The 19,213-nt window shown below is 37.7% G+C and overlaps 1 protein-coding gene and 1 non-coding gene across 2 annotated transcripts; both read left to right on the forward strand.

Moving 5' to 3' along the window:
- The first annotated feature begins 5,964 nt into the window (after positions 1–5,964).
- Positions 5,965–16,386, forward strand: dnaja2a (DnaJ heat shock protein family (Hsp40) member A2a). The gene is made up of 9 exons (XM_084721332.1): positions 5,965–6,142; positions 7,491–7,550; positions 10,232–10,461; positions 10,654–10,734; positions 10,868–11,001; positions 11,130–11,326; positions 13,190–13,334; positions 13,972–14,099; positions 15,232–16,386. Exons 1-9 carry the CDS (start codon positions 6,065–6,067, stop codon positions 15,418–15,420), a joined length of 1,242 nt encoding a protein of 413 aa, XP_084577458.1. The 5' UTR covers positions 5,965–6,064; the 3' UTR covers positions 15,421–16,386.
- A 1,476-nt stretch (positions 16,387–17,862) lies between these two features.
- Positions 17,863–17,936, forward strand: trnat-agu (transfer RNA threonine (anticodon AGU)). The gene has a single exon. It is a non-coding gene; the product is annotated as a tRNA-Thr (tRNA).
- Positions 17,937–19,213: the final 1,277 nt, after the last annotated feature.

The following is a 19,213-nucleotide window of genomic DNA, read 5'->3' on the forward strand; positions in this document are numbered from 1 at the left end:
TAGCCTAGATGTATGATAATCAATATATTATCCAAGAATGAATGGCAGAGCATTGCTGAGCAGCAGATTAAATAACTTAAAATTAAAATAATTTGACCATTACACAATGACATTGATTGTTGAATGTGCAAGTTTAGACAACACCTATATTATAAATATAAAAATGCAATACTTTTTACCATTTTTCTTGAGTTGAAGTAAAAAAATTAAGATTTTTCTGCACACAAAAGGTTTATTTATCTCAAATTTTGTTCCATTTTTTTTTACTGTGTTAATGAGCACTTCTTTGCTAAGATAACAGGTGTGGCACACAGAGATGCTGAGTAAACACTATGATTATTGTGCAGGTGGAGGAGACACTCAAAAATGTGTGGTTTTGAAAAAAGACGTATAAAGCACTGAAGTATGGCTATTTCACAGAGGGCTACAGATAGCACATTTTTTCCCAGGAGGGCAAAGTCATGACCCGCCCTACTCTGCCTCCAATTGGTTTACCATGATATCCTTACCTCTAACCCTAACCAATCACTTCTGATGCCTAAACATAATCAGAGGCAGAGTAGGGCGGGTCATGACTTTGACCTTCTAAGGAAAGAAGTTGGTGTCTGTAGCTGTACGTAAAATAGACATTTTATCATGGTATTTGATGTGGCTCTTCACAGTATATGCTACACCTGTCAGGTAAATGCATTATTTTGGTAAAGACAAAGTTCTCTCTCTCTCAAAGTTGTGAGCAAACTTTAAGAGAAACAAACCTTTTGTTTGCACAGAAGGCGTCTAACATCTTTTCCTTCAACATGAAAAATGGAAGCAAAACCAGGAGTGCTGTGTTTATATTTTTGTTGAGTATACTTACATCTGTTAGAATGATTTTTTATCTGCACAATTCCAATGATTAGTTGCAAATTATATAGTAAGTTGTTGTGTGGGTTTCTTTGAATAAAACATCATCCTGGCTGTCTATTTTGAGTGCTCTTACACTACAGACAAACAACACTCAGATGCTCTGCAGGAGAAAATTGCAGCCCCACCTGTTCTCCATGTTTTCCCCATTTCAATTTAATATGCTTTATTGGCGTGAATGTCATGTAAATAATATTGCCATGATTTTATCTGCTGATTGAGACCTACATAGCTATTTTATCATAAATAAAATCAGCCTGGACATGCAGCATTGTTTTTCTGCAAAATATGAAAATTGCATTTAGACAAGTCAGATAAATAATAAATGATATCTTGACTGCAAATATACTCCTGCTAGTCAGAATCACATGAAGATATCTGCCAAATAAGAAATGTCAGAATTGATGTTAAGATAAAAAAAAACATCTTTTAAAATATCTTTAAAGAAACTGAGACCACAATTCAAATAATGCCTAGTGTAGCCCAAGCCTATGTGTAGTTGGAACATCAACTCAAGATATTATTTAACATTTGCTTTGTGAAAAGAAATATCCCCTTTTTTCAGTTTTACTAGTTATGAGTCACTGCTTTTAAGTTTTAATTCATAAAATTCTTTCAGAGTGGAATTTGTATTCATTTTGAGACTCTACAAAAGTTCACAGTAAAAGTGTATCAGAATGTATCAGTTCCAGTGTTAAAATATTTTAGGCTAGCATGACATAACAGTGTAGGATATTCAGGTAGATACGTGTGTAATAGTATTATATCAAAGGTATGGTGGACAATAAATCATTCTGAATTTAATTGAGATGTAGCTTTCAAAAACAAAAAGTGGAACTAGGCCTGGGTAATATGGACAAATTCAAATATCATCATATTTTTCACCAGATACCTTGATTTTGATTGATTGATATTGCAACTCTGTTTTAGGGATGGGCATTTATATTTTCACAAAATACTACCAAAATATAATTTTGGAATAAATAATCATCAGTTAGGTGGATATAATGACTAAGTGGGTAACAGCAAATGATAGAACAGCTAGAACAGCCTGAAAAGTTCAGAAAATAATCACTTTACTGTAATACGGCCTTTAAAACCAGACGACAGTACTTATGCCAACGATTATATCCAGTCTCATATCACAGTAATGATATTTATCAATATATTGCCCAGCCCTATTAGAGCACATTTAAGAGATCATTCAGTCATTTTTAGTTTTTTAGTCCACAAAACACTGACAGAGTTTCAAAGGAAAACAATGTTGCAGAATCTCCCAAACAACTGAATGATGACAAGTCTTCAATCAGAAAAAAAAAATCAACCAAAAACATGCAAGCTAAGAGTCAGCAGGGGAGATTTAAAAGCATCGTGAAAGATGACAGCTTTCAAGTCAACTTGCAGATCTGTTTTCCTGTGAAACTCCAGCAGTGTTTTGTGGACTGAAAAAATAAACTTGACTTTCAGTTGGCGTGACGGTGAGTAGATAATAACTGAATTTTCATTTTTGGGTGAACTACCCCTTTAAGCCACAACAAAAAACGTTAGATAAATTCCCCATCACATAAGCACAAACAGAAACAGATGCGCAGAGCAACATCTTAGCCACCTTGCTCTAAACTGAATGTTCAATGACCAAGCAGGAAGATGAATGGTCATTTCATACCATGTTATCTGTTGTGAAGGTAGGGAATGGCTTTCTGATGCTATCAAAATTATGTATTGTATAATTGAGTTCTCTTCAATGATAAGCTGTGATATGCAGTTTTTCAAGCAGTATATTTTCAGTATACTATTTAAGGTGAGCCAGACTTCACCAGTGAAGGTCCAGGGTTTGGATATTGAGATTGTGGCAGAGTACAAATATCTAACAATAACAACATAGATGTCCTGTACAAAACAGGCCACCTGAGGGGACTGAGGTCCTTTGGAGTGTGCAGGACACTGTTAGGAAAATTTTACGACACTGTGGAGGCGTCTACCGTCTTCTACATAGAGGTCTGCTGTGGCTGTGGAAGCACTGAGAGGGACAGAAAAAGACAGGACAAGCTGGTTAAGAGGGTAAGCTCTGTCCTGGACTGTCCTCTGGAATCCATCAAGTAGGTGGTGAGAGGAGGATGTCTGCCAAGCTGACATCAATCATGGACACCACCTCTCACTCCATGCATGAGACTGTAGGTGCACTAAAGCAGCTCGTTCAGCAACAGACTGCTGCACCCACAATGCAAGAAGAGGCGCTACCACAGGTCCTTCATCCCAACAGCATGATGTAGCACTGTTACGTCTCAACACTCATCAGTTACAACATGCAGCTGGTGTGCACTATTCTCTATCTCAGGTTGTACATTGTTTTTTAATAATATTTATAAATAATATATTACTATGTGTGTGTATATATATATATATATATATATGTATATGTACTATATATACACACATTGCATATGCATATTATAATATATGTATATACAATGGTGGACAGTAACGAAGTACATTTACTTGAGTACTGTACTTAAGTACATTTTTGGGTATCTGTACTTTACTTGACTTTTTTTTTTTTTTGAAACTTCTGACTTTCACTCCACTACATTTCAAAGATAAATATTGTACTTTTGACTCCACTACATTTCTAGGAAGGTTGTTTGTTCTTTTTGACTGGGTACATGGCTGAAGTCAGCTGTTGCTGTTTTTTCTTTTCTAAAATGTAATTGGTCACATGCTGTGTTCCTCACAGAAAGAAACCAATCACAGTAGCTCCTCTCAAATGGGACTGATGTAAAAGCAGAAATACATCCAGGCGCACTAACAAGCACAAGCAAGCTCTCCCTCTTTCATTCAAACAAAAAGCGGTAATGGTGACGGCAGGAGAAAGACAAAATTAAATCTCAACATGTTATTATAATTATTCATTATTCCAGGTAGCTTTTAAAGTTGTATTGTTTTTATCAGGGTGAAAAATAGAGCATGATTCATGTATATACTGCCTCTGAAGCCAGAAAGAAATCTCAGTTATTTAACAGACTTGGAGAACTCCTTACAGTTACCTTCAATCTGCTTTTATGCAGTGATTTTAATACAGTTACATCAGAAAATGACAATAGCTGTCCTTTTTGTTTTTGATTGCATTTCTATGCTGAAGTTTTTATAGGTGTTTCTATAGGCTTTGTGTAGCAGAGTGGTTCTACAAGCAAGTCAGTGCATCATTAGATGGTTTCAGAGAGTTACAAGCTTCTGTAAATGCATCATGAAAACAATACAGCATGTATTGATATTAGAAAATGTACTTTGTAATTTGTACTTCTGAATACTTAAGTATTTTTAAAAGCAAGAACTCTAGTACTTTAACTCAAGTAAAATTTTGACTGAGCAACTTTCACTTGTAGTTGAGTAATATTTGACCAGGAGTATCTATACTTTGACTCAAGTACTGGGGTTGAGTACTTTGTTCACCACTGCTTGTATCTAAAATCCCTATGTATTTAAGATTTTTAAAGGCCTAAAATTTAAATTTTTAAATCTAAGACTGTGCAAAAAGAAAAAAAGAAAGAAAAGCCCCGTTATTGAAGGGCACAGATGATGACATCAGTCATGTCTGTTGGAAAACTAGCTCAGTCCATATCATCTTCTCAGCCTCTATTTATAAACTTCTGGACCAGTGACATCATCATGACATTACAGGAGAAGCTTATAGCCAGCCAATAGGAATCCAGCTGTGACATCATCGTCATGTGACAAACCAAATATGGTAAGTCACATGATCTGAACTCTCACAGACTCTCTCACAGAACTTTAGAAAAAAAATCCGTTTATTGACTGAGCAACTTTCACTTGTAGTTGAGTAATATTTGACCAGAAGTATCTATACTTTGACTCAAGTACTGGGGTTGAGTACTTTGTTCACCACTGTGTATATATTAGCTCATATATCCTCTACTAAATCCATTTTATATACTGTATGCATACTAGTCTCTCTATATAATATATCCTTGTGTATTTTATTATATTATTATCTTCATATTATTTTCTTATATATATTTTCTGTGTTAAACAATATTCAGTGCAATAGAATCTTTATTCCATGAGCCATCCTTGCTGTTTCTATTTGTGCAATCAAAATCTCTGGATCCATTTATGAAGTAATGTTGTTTATATTTTTGTGCAATTTTTCAATTTTTGTACAATGTAATTTATCAATTTATCTATCTATTTTTTGGAATTTATCTATTTATGAGGTCATGTTATTTATATTTTTTGTGTTTATTTGGTAGTGTTACATTTAAATTTACAAACACCACGTGTGTATTTACAACAGATGTGCAATTATCCTGCACAATTATTCATATATCTCCGTATATATTTGTTTACATGAAAGGTATATATCGTGTATATAGCCTGTGTATACATTAATTCATAATTTCATGTGTTTGTTTTACATTCATATTCTGCTTTTATTTTCTGCATTTAACACTCAGTCCCTTTTTCTATTTTTACTTTTACCATGTTCATTTGAAGAGAGTGGAATCAATAAAGCCTCTTATCTTATTTTATCTTATCTCATCTACTAAGGTTCATGGGTTGAAGAATTTCTCCTACTTCTTAAACTAAATAAGCTCCCCAGAACCCATTTGGATTGGATGGAAAACGTGTTGTTCCAAAGCTGAATACGGTCGGCTGTTTTTCTGACAAGATTAGATTCGTTCTTCTCTCAGGACAAATTAAGAAAATAGTACAGTATATAAGGTAATTGAAATTGGCTCAATTTTAAACACGTACAGCTGCCTAATGCAACATAAATATTAATGCAACAGCAATATTAATCCCAAAACAGATGATGAGAATAGTTAAACACCAACAGGTACTATTTTACTGCACAATTACTACAGACTTTTACTTCAATAAGGCTTTGAAATCCGGGATTTTACTTGAAGCTGAGTAATTTCACAGCGTGGAAAGGCACTAACTATATTTATCTTCTACTGATGATTTTTAAGATGAGATGAGCAGTCATTGAGCACAGCAGCAGCCTGGAGGCGGTAGAGGACACACAGAGCCTCTTAACTTTCCGGAAACCGAGACACGAGGCGAGCAAAACATTTTCCACCGGCTCTTTCTCTTTGTCCATCTAGCTCCCCGCTGCTGAAGCAACATCCACAGCAACACCATGGCGTCTGTTGTCGATACCAAACTATACGACATTCTCGGAGTGTCTCCGTCAGCATCTGAGAATGAACTGAAGAAGGTAATTTGTTGAGGGAGGCTGAAAAAAATACGTAATTACATTACGTTTCTTTTTCTGTGTCAAAATGTTAAAATCGCTACAATCAGGAAATGCGTTGCTATGCGCAGCTAGCTACTGATAGCTGTGAGCCGGGCTAGCATGTTAGCAAGCTAACCGGCCTGAATGTCTGACGATGCGGCTGTAAGGTCTAACGATTTGGGGTTTTGTGAAACCTAGTCATTTTTTATTTTAAATTACAGCCGGTCTATACTCGTATTGTCTTAAACGGGTCTGTTGGCTAGTCCGAGTTATATTAACAGAGGGCGAGGTTACGTTATCTTGCTAGCTGGGCTAGCTTGTGACGTTACGAATCAAGTGACTGACCTCACGTTAGCTTTAGCTTTAGCACAGGTGTCTGTTTTAAAGCTAGCCAAGCCCATCGAAGGTTGTGGAAAGAGCTAATTTGCGTTTCTCAACGGCTGGTGAATAGTAACAGCTAGCTACCCAACAGACGCACATTTGTCCAATGAGTAGGACAAATTAGTGATAAGAAGCTGACTTGAGCTTTGATCTTGGGATTAGCTAACCTGCTGTTTGAATTCGACCGTTACCAATGTTAACTTTTGTCAATAACAAGGGTCGACTTTTATTGGTATCATTGCAGTGGGCCTGAATGTTGTATCATTAATCGAGACAGTTTACGACATATAACGTAACGTTAATGTCAAACACCATGTTAAATAGTCAACGTTAGTTAGCTATACCCAGCATCCGCTAGCACCAGCTAATTGACAACACGTCGCGTGCCATTTTGAACACATCATTGTGAGCGTGTCCTTTTATGTCTCACTTTTTTGGTGTCAGGTATTTAACTGTGTTCATCTCTATTTCTAGGATCTTAATTCACTTTATACGACGGAATGGGAGACGCATGCGAGAGAGATCGTCACGCCATCTTTGGCTAGCGCTAGTGAGATATGCTAATTAGTTAGCTCACGCAAGTTTACCTAAACGTTAGCTAATCTAGCGATTAAATTGTCAGACATTTTGATCTGCCATTTTTTCGAAATGGTAATCACGGATATTATATTGATAACAGTGGCGAGTAACGCTGTCGTCGCTGATTGACAGCTACACAGTAAACCACTGAAACATCCACTCGATGTCATTAAAAGGCGGACTGCTCTAACAGGTAGTGTTTTGCCGGCAGGAACATCTGGTTTAGTCAGGGGAGCACGTGTGATTGCGTTAGCAGTAGATAAGGTGTCTTAGTATGTGTTGAGTCATGCCGGGGGTAACCGTCAACAACACAGGTTTACACTGATAATCATATTAACTATAAAAGTCTCCCTCTTCTGTGTCCACCTAGGCATACCGCAAACTTGCAAAAGAATACCACCCTGACAAGAACCCAAATGCTGGTGACAAGGTAAGACATTTATGAGGATCTCCTCTGTTTTTTTTTTTGACTGACATAGCTGTATTTAACAGTGGATGGGTGTTGTTGTTCCTAACTGAACCCAAATGGGAAGACTTGCTCGAAAAATAAAATTGATAAGAGTGGTATGTAAGACCATTGTGGCTTATGGTGAGGATGATTGGAACCAAGGCTCGAGCCTTCCCTAACCCTCGTCTTTTCAAGTTATTTATTAGGTGTTATTACATGGTGTTATTTGTAATGTCTAGAAAAAATATCTGTTTGCAGAGGGGTGACCAAGTAGTATTTTACAAAATCATGTTTGGTATTGTCACAGAAGATTGCAGCATAAATTTGTAAGATTATTGTTGTTGTTGTTGTTGTTGTTGTTATTATTGTTATTAAATGAATAAAAACAGCCACAATATGGCGTCCAGATACCTAATATTTGGTGAACTTGAAGCATTGCTCTAACGATATATTTTTTATTGCTGATGTTGGTACAAAATTACTTTACATTTTAACTTCACTTTTAGGACTGCAACTAAGTTATATTCATGGTTGATGAATCAGTCAATTATTTCCTTGATTAATAGTTGTTTGGTCAAACAAAACAGTGAAAAATGTTGATCGGTGTTTCCCATTGCACGGGATAATGTCCTCAAATGTCATTTTGCCCATGAACCAAACATATTCAGTTTATTGCAATAAAGTAGTAAAGAAATCAGAAAGTATTCACAGTTATGAAGCTGAAACCAGAATTTTTCTTTTTCTTTCAAAATGCACAGGCTGTATAAACGTAGTTGGCAGTTAATTTAATAAGTGATTAATAGATGCAGTTCTTCTCACTTTTCCTTTGCAGTTAGGCTTGGATTCTACCAGTGTTTTATTTTTTTCTGAGTATGTAGTTAAATTTCATGAGCCCCTCCACAGCAGGCTGCACATAATATTGTCATTAACTTATAATGTTGTGTTTTTGGAATATTAGTGGAAATATTAATGTTTATTAATGCCATCTCTTCCATCATTCCTTATATAGCAGGGTGCCTTTTTTCTCAGCAGGGGATCACATTGTTAGCAGTAGGAAATGGCAACTTCAGAGAGTTAAGCCTGGAGGCAGTATTTGTTATATGTAAAAAAAAAAAACAAAAAAAAAGCACTTGTATTTAAGCAGAGAAAATGTGTGTTATTCAATTCTGAATTTTGCTGAGATAATACCAGAGAGGTGCTGATTCAACTCTACAGTAATGCTTTTGATTGTGGTCTTCGCCATCTTGTTGAATTTCTTTTGTTTTTTCATTTTAAGTAACTGGTTCAAAGTAGGTAGTGAAATATGTACAAATTGTTGTTGAGTCACAGGGCACATGATCAGGTGTGGAGTCACCTTTTATGTAAGGATATTGCTCCTGTAGGCATGTTTTGTTTGGGAATGTTGTCACTTTAGTTCCCACCAGAGCTGAGATGGAAGATTGTTGGTGTGAAGCAACAAGCTTCACACCAGTAGAACAGCTAAGGGGTGTTGTCAGGCACAAAGCAAATTTGTTATGGATATCTGGATTTCATAAAATAAACACACAGCAACAAAAAAAAACAGTAATTTTACTGATAATAAATAATCATTGCCAAGCAGCACACAGACGTAATGGAAAGCATGTCGCTTCCCCCCAGCTGTTGTCACCTGCCAGTGATGTCTTTTTTGTTACAGTGAAGAGTAACCAAGCTACCCTCTCAACAAAGAAACTGTTAAAATTATTTTATTATCACACTGGACTAATGGCAACAAGCAGCAGTTGTGTGCGTGTGTGTGTGTGTGTGTGTGTGTGTGTGTGTGTGTGTGTGTGTGTGTGTGTGTGTGTGTGTGTGTGTGTGTGTGTGTGTGTGTGTGTGTGTGTGTGAGAGAGAGAATTGTTGTCTGATGTGATGATTGTACTCTGCTGGCTGTGCAACAAATTGCCCCTTGAGGATAATAAAGACTACCTCAACCTTGATCACTGGTAATTGATAACAAAACCAGAGAAAGGTGAGCATAATAAGCTACACATAAAACATAGAAGCTAGCTACATGGTTAACATATTGTTCATACATTCAACTGTTCAATCCCATACATATTAATTAGACCATTTCACACTATTCCAACTCATTACACGAATCAAGGAGTGCAGTTTCACTCTCGTCTTACACTATACTGGGCTATATGTATCGATTCTGTTCGAGTATGAATTGATATTAAACATAGCTGATAACCATATCATCATATTCAAGTTTTCAGTGTTTCCACTTTGTCTTTAGCCTGACTCGTAGCAGCTAACTTGCTAGCTCACTTTCACAACAAACCTGGTTGAAGTGCACTTTAGCATCAGCTTTTCAACATTCAGCATTCACACTGCAGTGTCTTAAGAAATTACCTTCTCTACCTGTACCAGGTCCTGTGCTGGTAAATGCCCAGAATAACTTTCACAGAAAATGGATGCTGCCTTCTGGTCCCATATGGAATTTTTCATCAACCATTTCAGTCCTCTTACAGAGTCTTTTAAAATTCCCCCATGTAGCATCATTAAGTCAGCTGAAATCACTCGTTGCTGTTTTGTGTAGAATGTCCTGTGGTTAATTTACTGTGTGGATGCACCATTTTGACAAACTGAAATAACATATTACATATTTGGTGTTGTTTTCTGTCCTCTTACAAATGTAGTTCAAAGAAATCAGTTTTGCCTATGAAGTGCTAACCAACCCTGAAAAGAAGGAGCTTTATGACCGCTATGGAGAACAAGGCTTGCGGGAAGGAGGTGGGGGTGGCCCAGGGATGGATGATATCTTCTCCCACATCTTTGGCGGGGGACTCTTTGGATTCATGGGTGGCCAAGGGAGTCGCTCCAGGAATGGAGGTCGAAGGAGAGGAGAAGACATGGTCCACCCACTTAAGTAAGACCGAACTTGTACACTCACATAAGTTAAATGTTCATATTCCCTTATGTGAAAACTTGTGTTTTGAGTTAGTTGCTTTATGTTTATTTAGTAGTCAATGTGTCCCTTTACATTCAGCACAGTTGTTGGAGTCCAACTCTTCTACCTTGTGACACTTAACAGTATCTAAACATCCTACTTTTTCTACAGGGTGTCCCTGGAGGACCTTTACAATGGGAAAACAACTAAACTACAACTTAGCAAGAATGTACTGTGTAGCACTTGTAATGGGTAAGTAACCAACATAGTGCAGCAGTCCACATTGGTGCCTGCTTGATTATTTAGTCTTTGGCACTGTGGTGTTTTGTTTATCCTGTTATGTTTCCTAAGCAGTAAATCCATCTCTGGATGTGTGTGTATGCAGGCAGGGAGGCAAGACGGGCGCTGTACAAAAATGTACAACATGTAGGGGGCGTGGCATGCGCATCATGATCAGACAGCTGGCCCCAGGGATGGTCCAACAGATGCAGTCTGTTTGTACTGATTGTAATGGCGAAGGTAAGGGGAACAGTGATCTAAACCCTGTGATCACATGTCTCTTTGAACAACAATAATAATAATAATAATTATTATTATTGTGGTGGTCTGCACAGATCCCTCACCTTTTTGTCTCTAACCCACTCCAGGTGAAGTTATCAGTGAGAAGGACCGCTGTAAAAAATGTGAGGGCAAGAAAGTGGTGAAGGAGGTGAAGATTCTGGAGGTACATGTGGACAAAGGCATGAAGCACGGCCAGAAAATTACCTTTGGAGGGGAGGCTGACCAGGCACCTGGCGTTGAGCCTGGGGATATAGTTCTTGTCCTGCAGGAAAAAGATAATGAGGTAGGTGGGCTGGTCCTCCAATACTGTGGCCACACATCTTCACATGCCCTCCATTTCCCCCCATGCACTCGGTGTCGTTGGGGTGATTTTTTTTTTGTTTGTTTTTATTATTTAGGACACAACTGTGCTTATATCATAGTTTTATGTGTCAGTTACTAATTATTCCTGCACATAAAAAGGTGACCTTAGTTCAAGGCCAACTTCCCTCACCTGGGTAAAACTTCCAACTGCACTCTGTACATATACTATACAATAAGCTGCATAGGAGGAAACCAATGCAAATGGAGAGTCACAGCAATGTAAACTCTGTTTTAATCCTTACTAACAAAAGCTTTCTTTCTGCCACTGAATATAGCTCAACAATTTTCACAGCTGCTTCATTGTAAAATCTAAACTCAGACAGCTTACTGGGATCACACTGTGGTCTCTGCATGCTCTTTGACAACTGTTGTCCACTATTCTTGTTCTTTAGCTTTGCTTTGTCTGTTTTATGCATTGTGCTTTTGCTTTGTGTAGCAATTTTTTTTTGTCAATCCAGTTTATAGCTGCGTCCCTAGGAAATTAAAAACTTATTTAGTGGAATCTCCTGCTTTACTACTACAGCTGAGTTCACTGTAGTTGTTTTGGAAGTAATTGGGAATTTGTGACACTGTTAAAATATGAAGCAGATTGATGACCTGTCCATAAATTTTGGCTTCAGTCCATCCTCTATCTGGATGAAGTGATGTTTTTATATCTGAAGTGTTTCAAGTAAATGATGTAAGTTTACTGCTTTGGCGAACTGAAAGCTAGTGAACTGCTGTATATCAACACACTGGGACTGGCATTGTTTTTGTTCTGTGTTTTTGATTTTGTTCATTTAATATTTGCAAAAGTCAGTGGACTGTGCTTTGACTTAAAATAAAAAATCATCATCTTTAAGGTGCTGAATACCCCAAATGCATATTTGTTATCCACCCAGTGGTAAGTACATATAACCAGTTTCATTTTAAATTAGGTTTTTGTCACTTAGGTCAAAAAACTGAATGATATACAATGTCTGCAACAGGGTTACTGAATTAAATGAACACTTTGTAACAGCAGTCAGGTCCAGCTGGTGGTGCTTCAGTCCTCTTGACTCTCTGAGTGCTGTGATTGTCACCAACTGATGATTTGAATCTCAGGCTTTGATGTCAGCATCTGAAAACTGCTGCCAAATCCATGTGATGGCATTCAAGTTGAAATTATTATTTGATTTTTTTTTTTGTTATTGTGCCTCTACTGCCTAGTGGAAGAGACTTAATTGTCACTGCTAGTCTTCTTGTCTGCATTGGGTTTCCTCAGCAGTGAAGCCTCTGACAATGCAAAGTTTGGCTAAACTGGAACTGCAGGCTGAGCTATAGCAATGCCCCAGGCTGTTTCACCCACAAGATATCTGTCATTGTTAGAATTTGTGAGTAGATGGTGGAAACAAAATAGTCACTCTCCTGTAATTAACATGGAAATAAGGTAGTTGGCTGTGTTTTGAACAACACGCCATGAAATTCAAAGAAGCAGTCCAATTTGCTATTCGGTGCATTCAGTAACAGAAGATACGTTAGACAAAAGTTTTGGCTTGCAAAGCAGCAAACTCGCACATTGAGCCTTGGTGAAGTAAATTGCAGAAATGAAATCTTTTTTCCAGATAATGTTTGTTGATTTAATGCTGCAGGCCTGACTGTGTGAAGACTACGGACACAGAGTCATCTAAGACTTTTGTCATGTAACTAACAAACTAAGCCAAGGACACGTTTTAAGCATTCACAAAAGACAATGATACATGGTGTTGGTAACAACTCCAAGGCTATAACAAGTCCATCAACCCTTTTTGCTTTGAATTTTCAGACATTCAAGCGAGACGGCAATGACCTGTTCATGAACCACAAGATCGGTCTGGTGGAGGCGCTGTGCGGCTTCCAGTTTATGCTGAAACACTTAGATGGAAGACAGATCGTTGTGAAGTACCCTGCTGGCAAAGTCATTGAACCAGGTGAACACTCATGATACTTGATCTGTTTCTCTTCTCTACTTTTAACATTATTGCAGCAATCAATTGTACTTGGAAGAGAGGTGTGACATTTACTGTATATTAATGAGGTGAAAGCTGTAGTTGCAGGACAGAGGAATGTATTCTGTTAACATGCCCTCACACCCTAGCAGTCCACCAGTCTAACTTTGTGCTGTATTTGTGCCACACTACAAGGACATCATGGATGCTCGATTTCACTTGAAATGTAAATATTCAGTGGCAGTGGGCAGATTTTTAACACTTATATTCAGGTAAAATAATCACATTGGGTTCCTGCTGAGAGCTGAAAACTACAAGGAGGCACAAGGTAATAAGCAGCTCCAGTGATGCTGGGTCTACTTGGGCGCTTGAGACAAGGACACAGTACTTGATAAATGAGGGGGTGGTGGGGTCATCAACATCATCTGTTAGAATTCTGGAAAGGCTGCCAAACTTTACCAAACACATTCCTCTTACACGTGTAAGCTTCTGTTGTTCATTTACAATGGGGTCGTCTACATTACAGTGTGCTGCGTGACTAAGTTTGTGTCTGTAGGAAGAATGATATTTCATCAAAGTCAATAAACCTTGTATTTTAAACATGCTCCATCTTTTTCAGGCTCCGTCAGGGTGGTGCGAGGAGAGGGAATGCCACAGTACCGAAACCCTTTTGAGAAGGGAGATCTGTATGTCAAGTTTGATGTCCAGTTCCCAGATAACAACTGGATCAGCCCTGAGAAACTTGTGGTACGACACGTTGCTCTTTTAATTACTAACTGTCTGATCATTTTCAGGTTTTGTGACTCATTACAGGAATAATAGAAACAGAACAGCTACTTGCCTAAACTTAACTAATGCTTTAAACTGTGCTGATGTTGACAGTAATGTGTATGTGACATGTCACAAAGTAATCTAGAACTTTAAATTCCAGAGTGATTTTGCAACTTCAACAGCAATAAAATCATCCACACACATTTAGGATCAGGATTTTAGGCCTGTCTTGATTTTTTTGCAGATTTGTATAAAGTTGAATGTACAGTGAGTTAGTCCTCATCACAAAATCAACTATTAGCGCTTGTGTGTTTTTGAAAGGCTATAACTCACTAATAAAGTAGCTATATTGCCAATATTAACAGATGCACGTTTCCTTGGCAGACACTTGTTTTTTAATCTTCGATTAAAATCAACTACATGATAAACTGACAGTAAAGATGAAACTAACAAATACAAAATGTGAATTATAGCTGAAACAAGCAGTCAGTAATTCAAATGTGGGTACTTCCCAGCTGTATTAGTAATCTATGATAGTAAACAGAATATACAGTATTAACTGTATACACAAATGGCACCATGGGCTCTGGGAATGTCTTCTCTTTTTTTCCTTTTAGCAGTTTGCTGAAATTCTGTAGACCAAATGATTGCTCAGTTGACCAAGAAACTAGTTTGGAGATTTACCAGTGATGAAAATAAATCATAAGTTGAAGCCATATTGCAAATTTCTTTCTTTTGGCAAGTTATTTTGTAAGGACAAAGGACATGAAATAGACAAAGATGTTCTCTACAATGTTGTAAAAATGTTCAACTTGCATCATCAACATGATGTCAATTTATTAGGCCTTCCATTCAGGGACTACAGCTATTCTGGCCATAAATGGGTCACTTATTGAGCACTTAAATTCCCACAGTAACACCTATTCAGCCTGAAGATGCTGCACTATGAATAGAGCTGTTTCTTTCCTTCTTTCTCAATAACAACTAAATCTCTTTTGTAGTGCTGCACTCTTGGTCCCACAACCGCTTGACATCACAGCATGGTGCACAAAAACCTGCCGAGGCCGTGTGTAAAAGCTGCTTTCTGATGAATGTTTTCTGTGTGCAGGAGCTGGAGGACATGCTGCCTTCACGATCAGAGCCGCCCATCATCACCGGAGACACAGAGGAGGTCGACCTGCAGGATTACGACGTCAGCCAGAGCTCGTCGTCGGGCGGCCGCAGAGAGGCCTACAACGACAGCTCAGACGAAGAGGGCGGCCACCACGGGCCTGGGGTACAGTGTGCCCACCAGTAGTCTCATACTCTCTGAAATACACACACATCTGACCCACGTTCAGCTTGGGGAGAAAATGTATGAGTTGCAGAGTAAACAAGGATGTAGGAAAGACTGAAAAGGCGTGGTTATTCATCAGGCACAGATCAAATGAATATTATATTGAATCATGGCACCTGGGATTGTTGATTATTCACTTGTGTGCTGAACTATTTTGATCTTTGCCTGAGGAACTCACACTGGGGCAGCCAAAGACTTTGCACTGCACCTGGGACAGATTTAGACACTTTAAACAGCAACTTCAGGTAGAAGTCATATTATTGAGTATTTAAGATGTATCAAAACAAGTGGTCGCCCCAGTGAATACCATGTAGGACTATGATCTGGTGTTCAAAGTGAACCCCTCACCCTTCTACTCCTGTCACCCCTGTTGAAGTCCATTCCCCTCTCCCGCTGATGGGAACTCCAGGTCAATCAAAGAAAGGAATGTTTCTTGTTTGCTGAGTGTGTGACTTGCATTTTGTTTTCATAGTATTTACAAGAATTAATTTAAAAAACTAACCGATGTGCATACAGAGACAAAGCAGCTGAGCAATGTGACGTGCAGATCCTTGGACTCATGTATTCATGGATTCATCCACTCAGCGCCATTCGTAGGATTTGTTCTGATTTTTACAGATTTGTTTTCTTTGTAGGTTTTTACTCATTTTTTTCTTTCTTTATATTTTAATTCCAACCGAAAATTGGTTATTGTGTATATCATCGAACTGGTTGTTGGTAAGCTTCATCAGCTGCTGTGTTCAAAGCTGTGTGATTTTTAAAAAAGAAAAATGACAAGTTAAATGATAAAAATGTATAGCCTGTATCTGTGCTGAGACCATGTGCATGTAAAAAGCTTTGGTTCCCGCACTTATCAAACATCAAATAAAGCAGCACACTTCCTAAGAAAATGTCTATGAAGTTGTTGAATAAATTGTTGAAATATCATGTACTGTGTGTGGTGCCTTGTTTTTCTTCATACACAAATAAAATTGGCCTTAATGATTATATCCAGCCAAGCAAGATACGTTTGATGTTACAAAATCTTCACTGTTGACACTTTTACCATCACCCAAACACAATAGGGATGCATAAGGAGCCTCAAAACATAACACTGGAAATTAACTTTCCCTTTCCAGAAACAATGTGTCAGTGTGTTAGAGCTAATCCACAGAGACCGTAAGTGTTGATCACCAACTATTTTCAATAACTGATGACAGCACATACCACCTGACCTTGATGCTCATTTTAGAACCATCTCCTCCGTGAAAAGTTTCCATCATTAGTCAGTTTCCCCAGAAGATTGAATGACACCACACATCCTCAATGCAGTATGAGTAAATGGAAAGACTTGCAGACAAACAATACACTAACCGCTTTTGTTGAAATTAGGTGTAGGAGAGGGTGTAATTACCCCACCCCACAGTTTAAATTTACCTATATTGTGACTTTTTTTTTTTGTTTTTTAAGGTTTTGTGTCTGTAGGTCTGCTTTACTTTTTCTACAATAAATTTGTAGTGACATAATTTTCTTTCTTTACCTGATTTGGTTTGTACTCACCTTGCATATAGTTTGGATGAATTGCCCACGTGGTTTATGTTAAGCCCGTTTACATTTTCCATCCTTCTCAGAGAAGTACACAGATCAGGATGAGGGCTAGTGTTACAACACTCAATTTAAACTCCAGTTGATTTTTTACCAGAGTTCCCAGTATCAAGATACTGCAAGATATGGGACTGAAGACAAATGAAAGCAAAGGCACCAAACCGTGGCAAGAAAAACACATGACAGGAGGCCTTGGGCCATATTCATACAGTGCCTCATTTTAACATTATAAGTCCTCTTAAAGGGCCCAGAGCAAAGAATTTACTCTTCAAAGCTTCATAAAACTGCTCAGAGTAAGTTTTACTGTGGGACTGGTCATATGTTTGTATGCTAGATAACACTTTCTACACTGATTAGTTTGAGCTAATCCGTTTGTAAGTAAATGTGATATAAAATAGTTAGTTGGCAATAATTAAGCGTGAAAAGGAGGTAGATTTTATTTTAAACATGTCAAAAATAAATACTTAATTTAAATTTTTAGATGAATCTATACAAAATACATAATTATAATAACACAAAAACAGGCAGGAGAAATTAGGTGCTAGCAATTTGGTGACTTTTAAACCCTTTAGGCCAGCATGATACCCGTACCAATATTTACATAAGAGTGGAAATCTTGTAAGGTCTCACAATATTGTAGCCATATTTCATTGGCACGCAGTTCAGAAATGTGCTGAGACACCCGTAGCTGCTAATGTTAACACTAGCCTACTCGAAAGCGAAATTGAAATGACTGCCATTATTACATCACTAAAACGAGTATTTCGACATCATAAATAGGATCATTCATAAAGCCGTATTTCTGCCCTACCTAACACCGGCGCCGTGGCTTAGTTGGTTAAAGCGCCTGTCTAGTAAACAGGAGATCCTGGGTTCGAATCCCAGCGGTGCCTTTTGAGTTTTACTTCTCTCCATTATGTCATCGGTTCCTGTTTTCGTCCATAAACACGGAGTGAATCTCAGTCTTACTGAAGCAAAAAAGGCGGAACGGCCACTTTATTTTCTAACTCCACAAACATGCTGAATGGCTTCCTCTAAAGTGCAGAAATTTAACGTAAATTGTACATATTCATTATATGAGAGATCTGCAGTACACCCATCTGACCACACGGGGGCGGTAGTGAAACATCATACTGAACCAAGAATCCGTCAGACTACAATGGAGGGACTCGGTGAAGAAAACCGAGAAGCAGCCGTATCTTGGATGTACTCTTCATTTCAACCAGCAAACGCCGTTAAAGATGTCATCTAATTTTTCAGAACGATGTCTGTAGTTTTTGTTCAACTGTTTGTTACATTAAGCCTGGTACTGAAAGGGGAAGAAAACATATAAACAAAGAATAATGCGGACCACTTTGTCCTGTTGGATGCGGCAAGCCTAAGACAGAGTGGGCCACAATTAGAGCGGAAGTTGGACGTCTTGGTCTTCAAAATAAGACCTGCAAAGCACGCTATCTTAAATCTTAAAACACTCATCTTACACCAGCATTACACCATGCACGAGTATTTTATAATCTAAAACTAGAAAGACTAAAACATACATGACTGAAATATTTAACTTTTAAAACTGTGCAGCCAACAGTTGAGTATAGTACTTTTGTTGTTAATTGTTTAATTATTTTTTAGTTCAAATGACAACAAAACCTTTTCAGTGTGTAAGAGGTGGTATATTAATAAATATGTAGATTACTTTTCATTTAGGGGGAGACCAGGGCTAATTGTAACTGTTTACATCTTTCTTCATAACTCATAGACTACTTCAAATATACCAGTCATCTTTGGATACAACATATATATGTGCATGTATTAGTAATACAGTTGATATATTTTCACTAATAAGGACAAGACTATACTACATTTCACACAAGAAGCCAGAGTGTTACAATTGCTCTCTTGGTAGGGCATCGCACACAGTGGCGCACCTCTAAGTAATCACATTACTGATATAATTTTACTTTTCTGTTTTAGGTGTCAAAGATCCATTAAAACAAACTATATTTATATTTATATTTATATTTATATTTATGAAATACCTGAATATGGGTTTCCAATAAGTAGCCCTCAAAATGCTGTGGGCCACTTAACTTTTGTTTTTCATCAGACAATGAAAAACAGTCTTAAAAACACAATTTTAAGCGAAATAAGTTTAACCAAAATGACAAAAATATCA

Source organism: Lutjanus erythropterus, chromosome 1 (genome assembly GCF_056507025.1).
Source record: "Lutjanus erythropterus isolate fLutEry1 chromosome 1, fLutEry1.hap2, whole genome shotgun sequence".
Taxonomy (NCBI): Eukaryota; Metazoa; Chordata; class Actinopteri; order Lutjaniformes; family Lutjanidae; genus Lutjanus; species Lutjanus erythropterus.

Coding starts and splice junctions, on each gene's coding strand:
- dnaja2a (XM_084721332.1), top strand. CDS start 6,065: ATGGCGTCTGTTGTCGATACCAAACTATACGACATTCTCGGAGTGTCT. Junction 10,735..10,867: donor CTGTGTAGCACTTGTAATGG/GTAAGTAACCAA, acceptor GTGTGTATGCAG/GCAGGGAGGCAAGACGGGCG. Junction 14,100..15,231: donor TCAGCCCTGAGAAACTTGTG/GTACGACACGTT, acceptor TTCTGTGTGCAG/GAGCTGGAGGACATGCTGCC.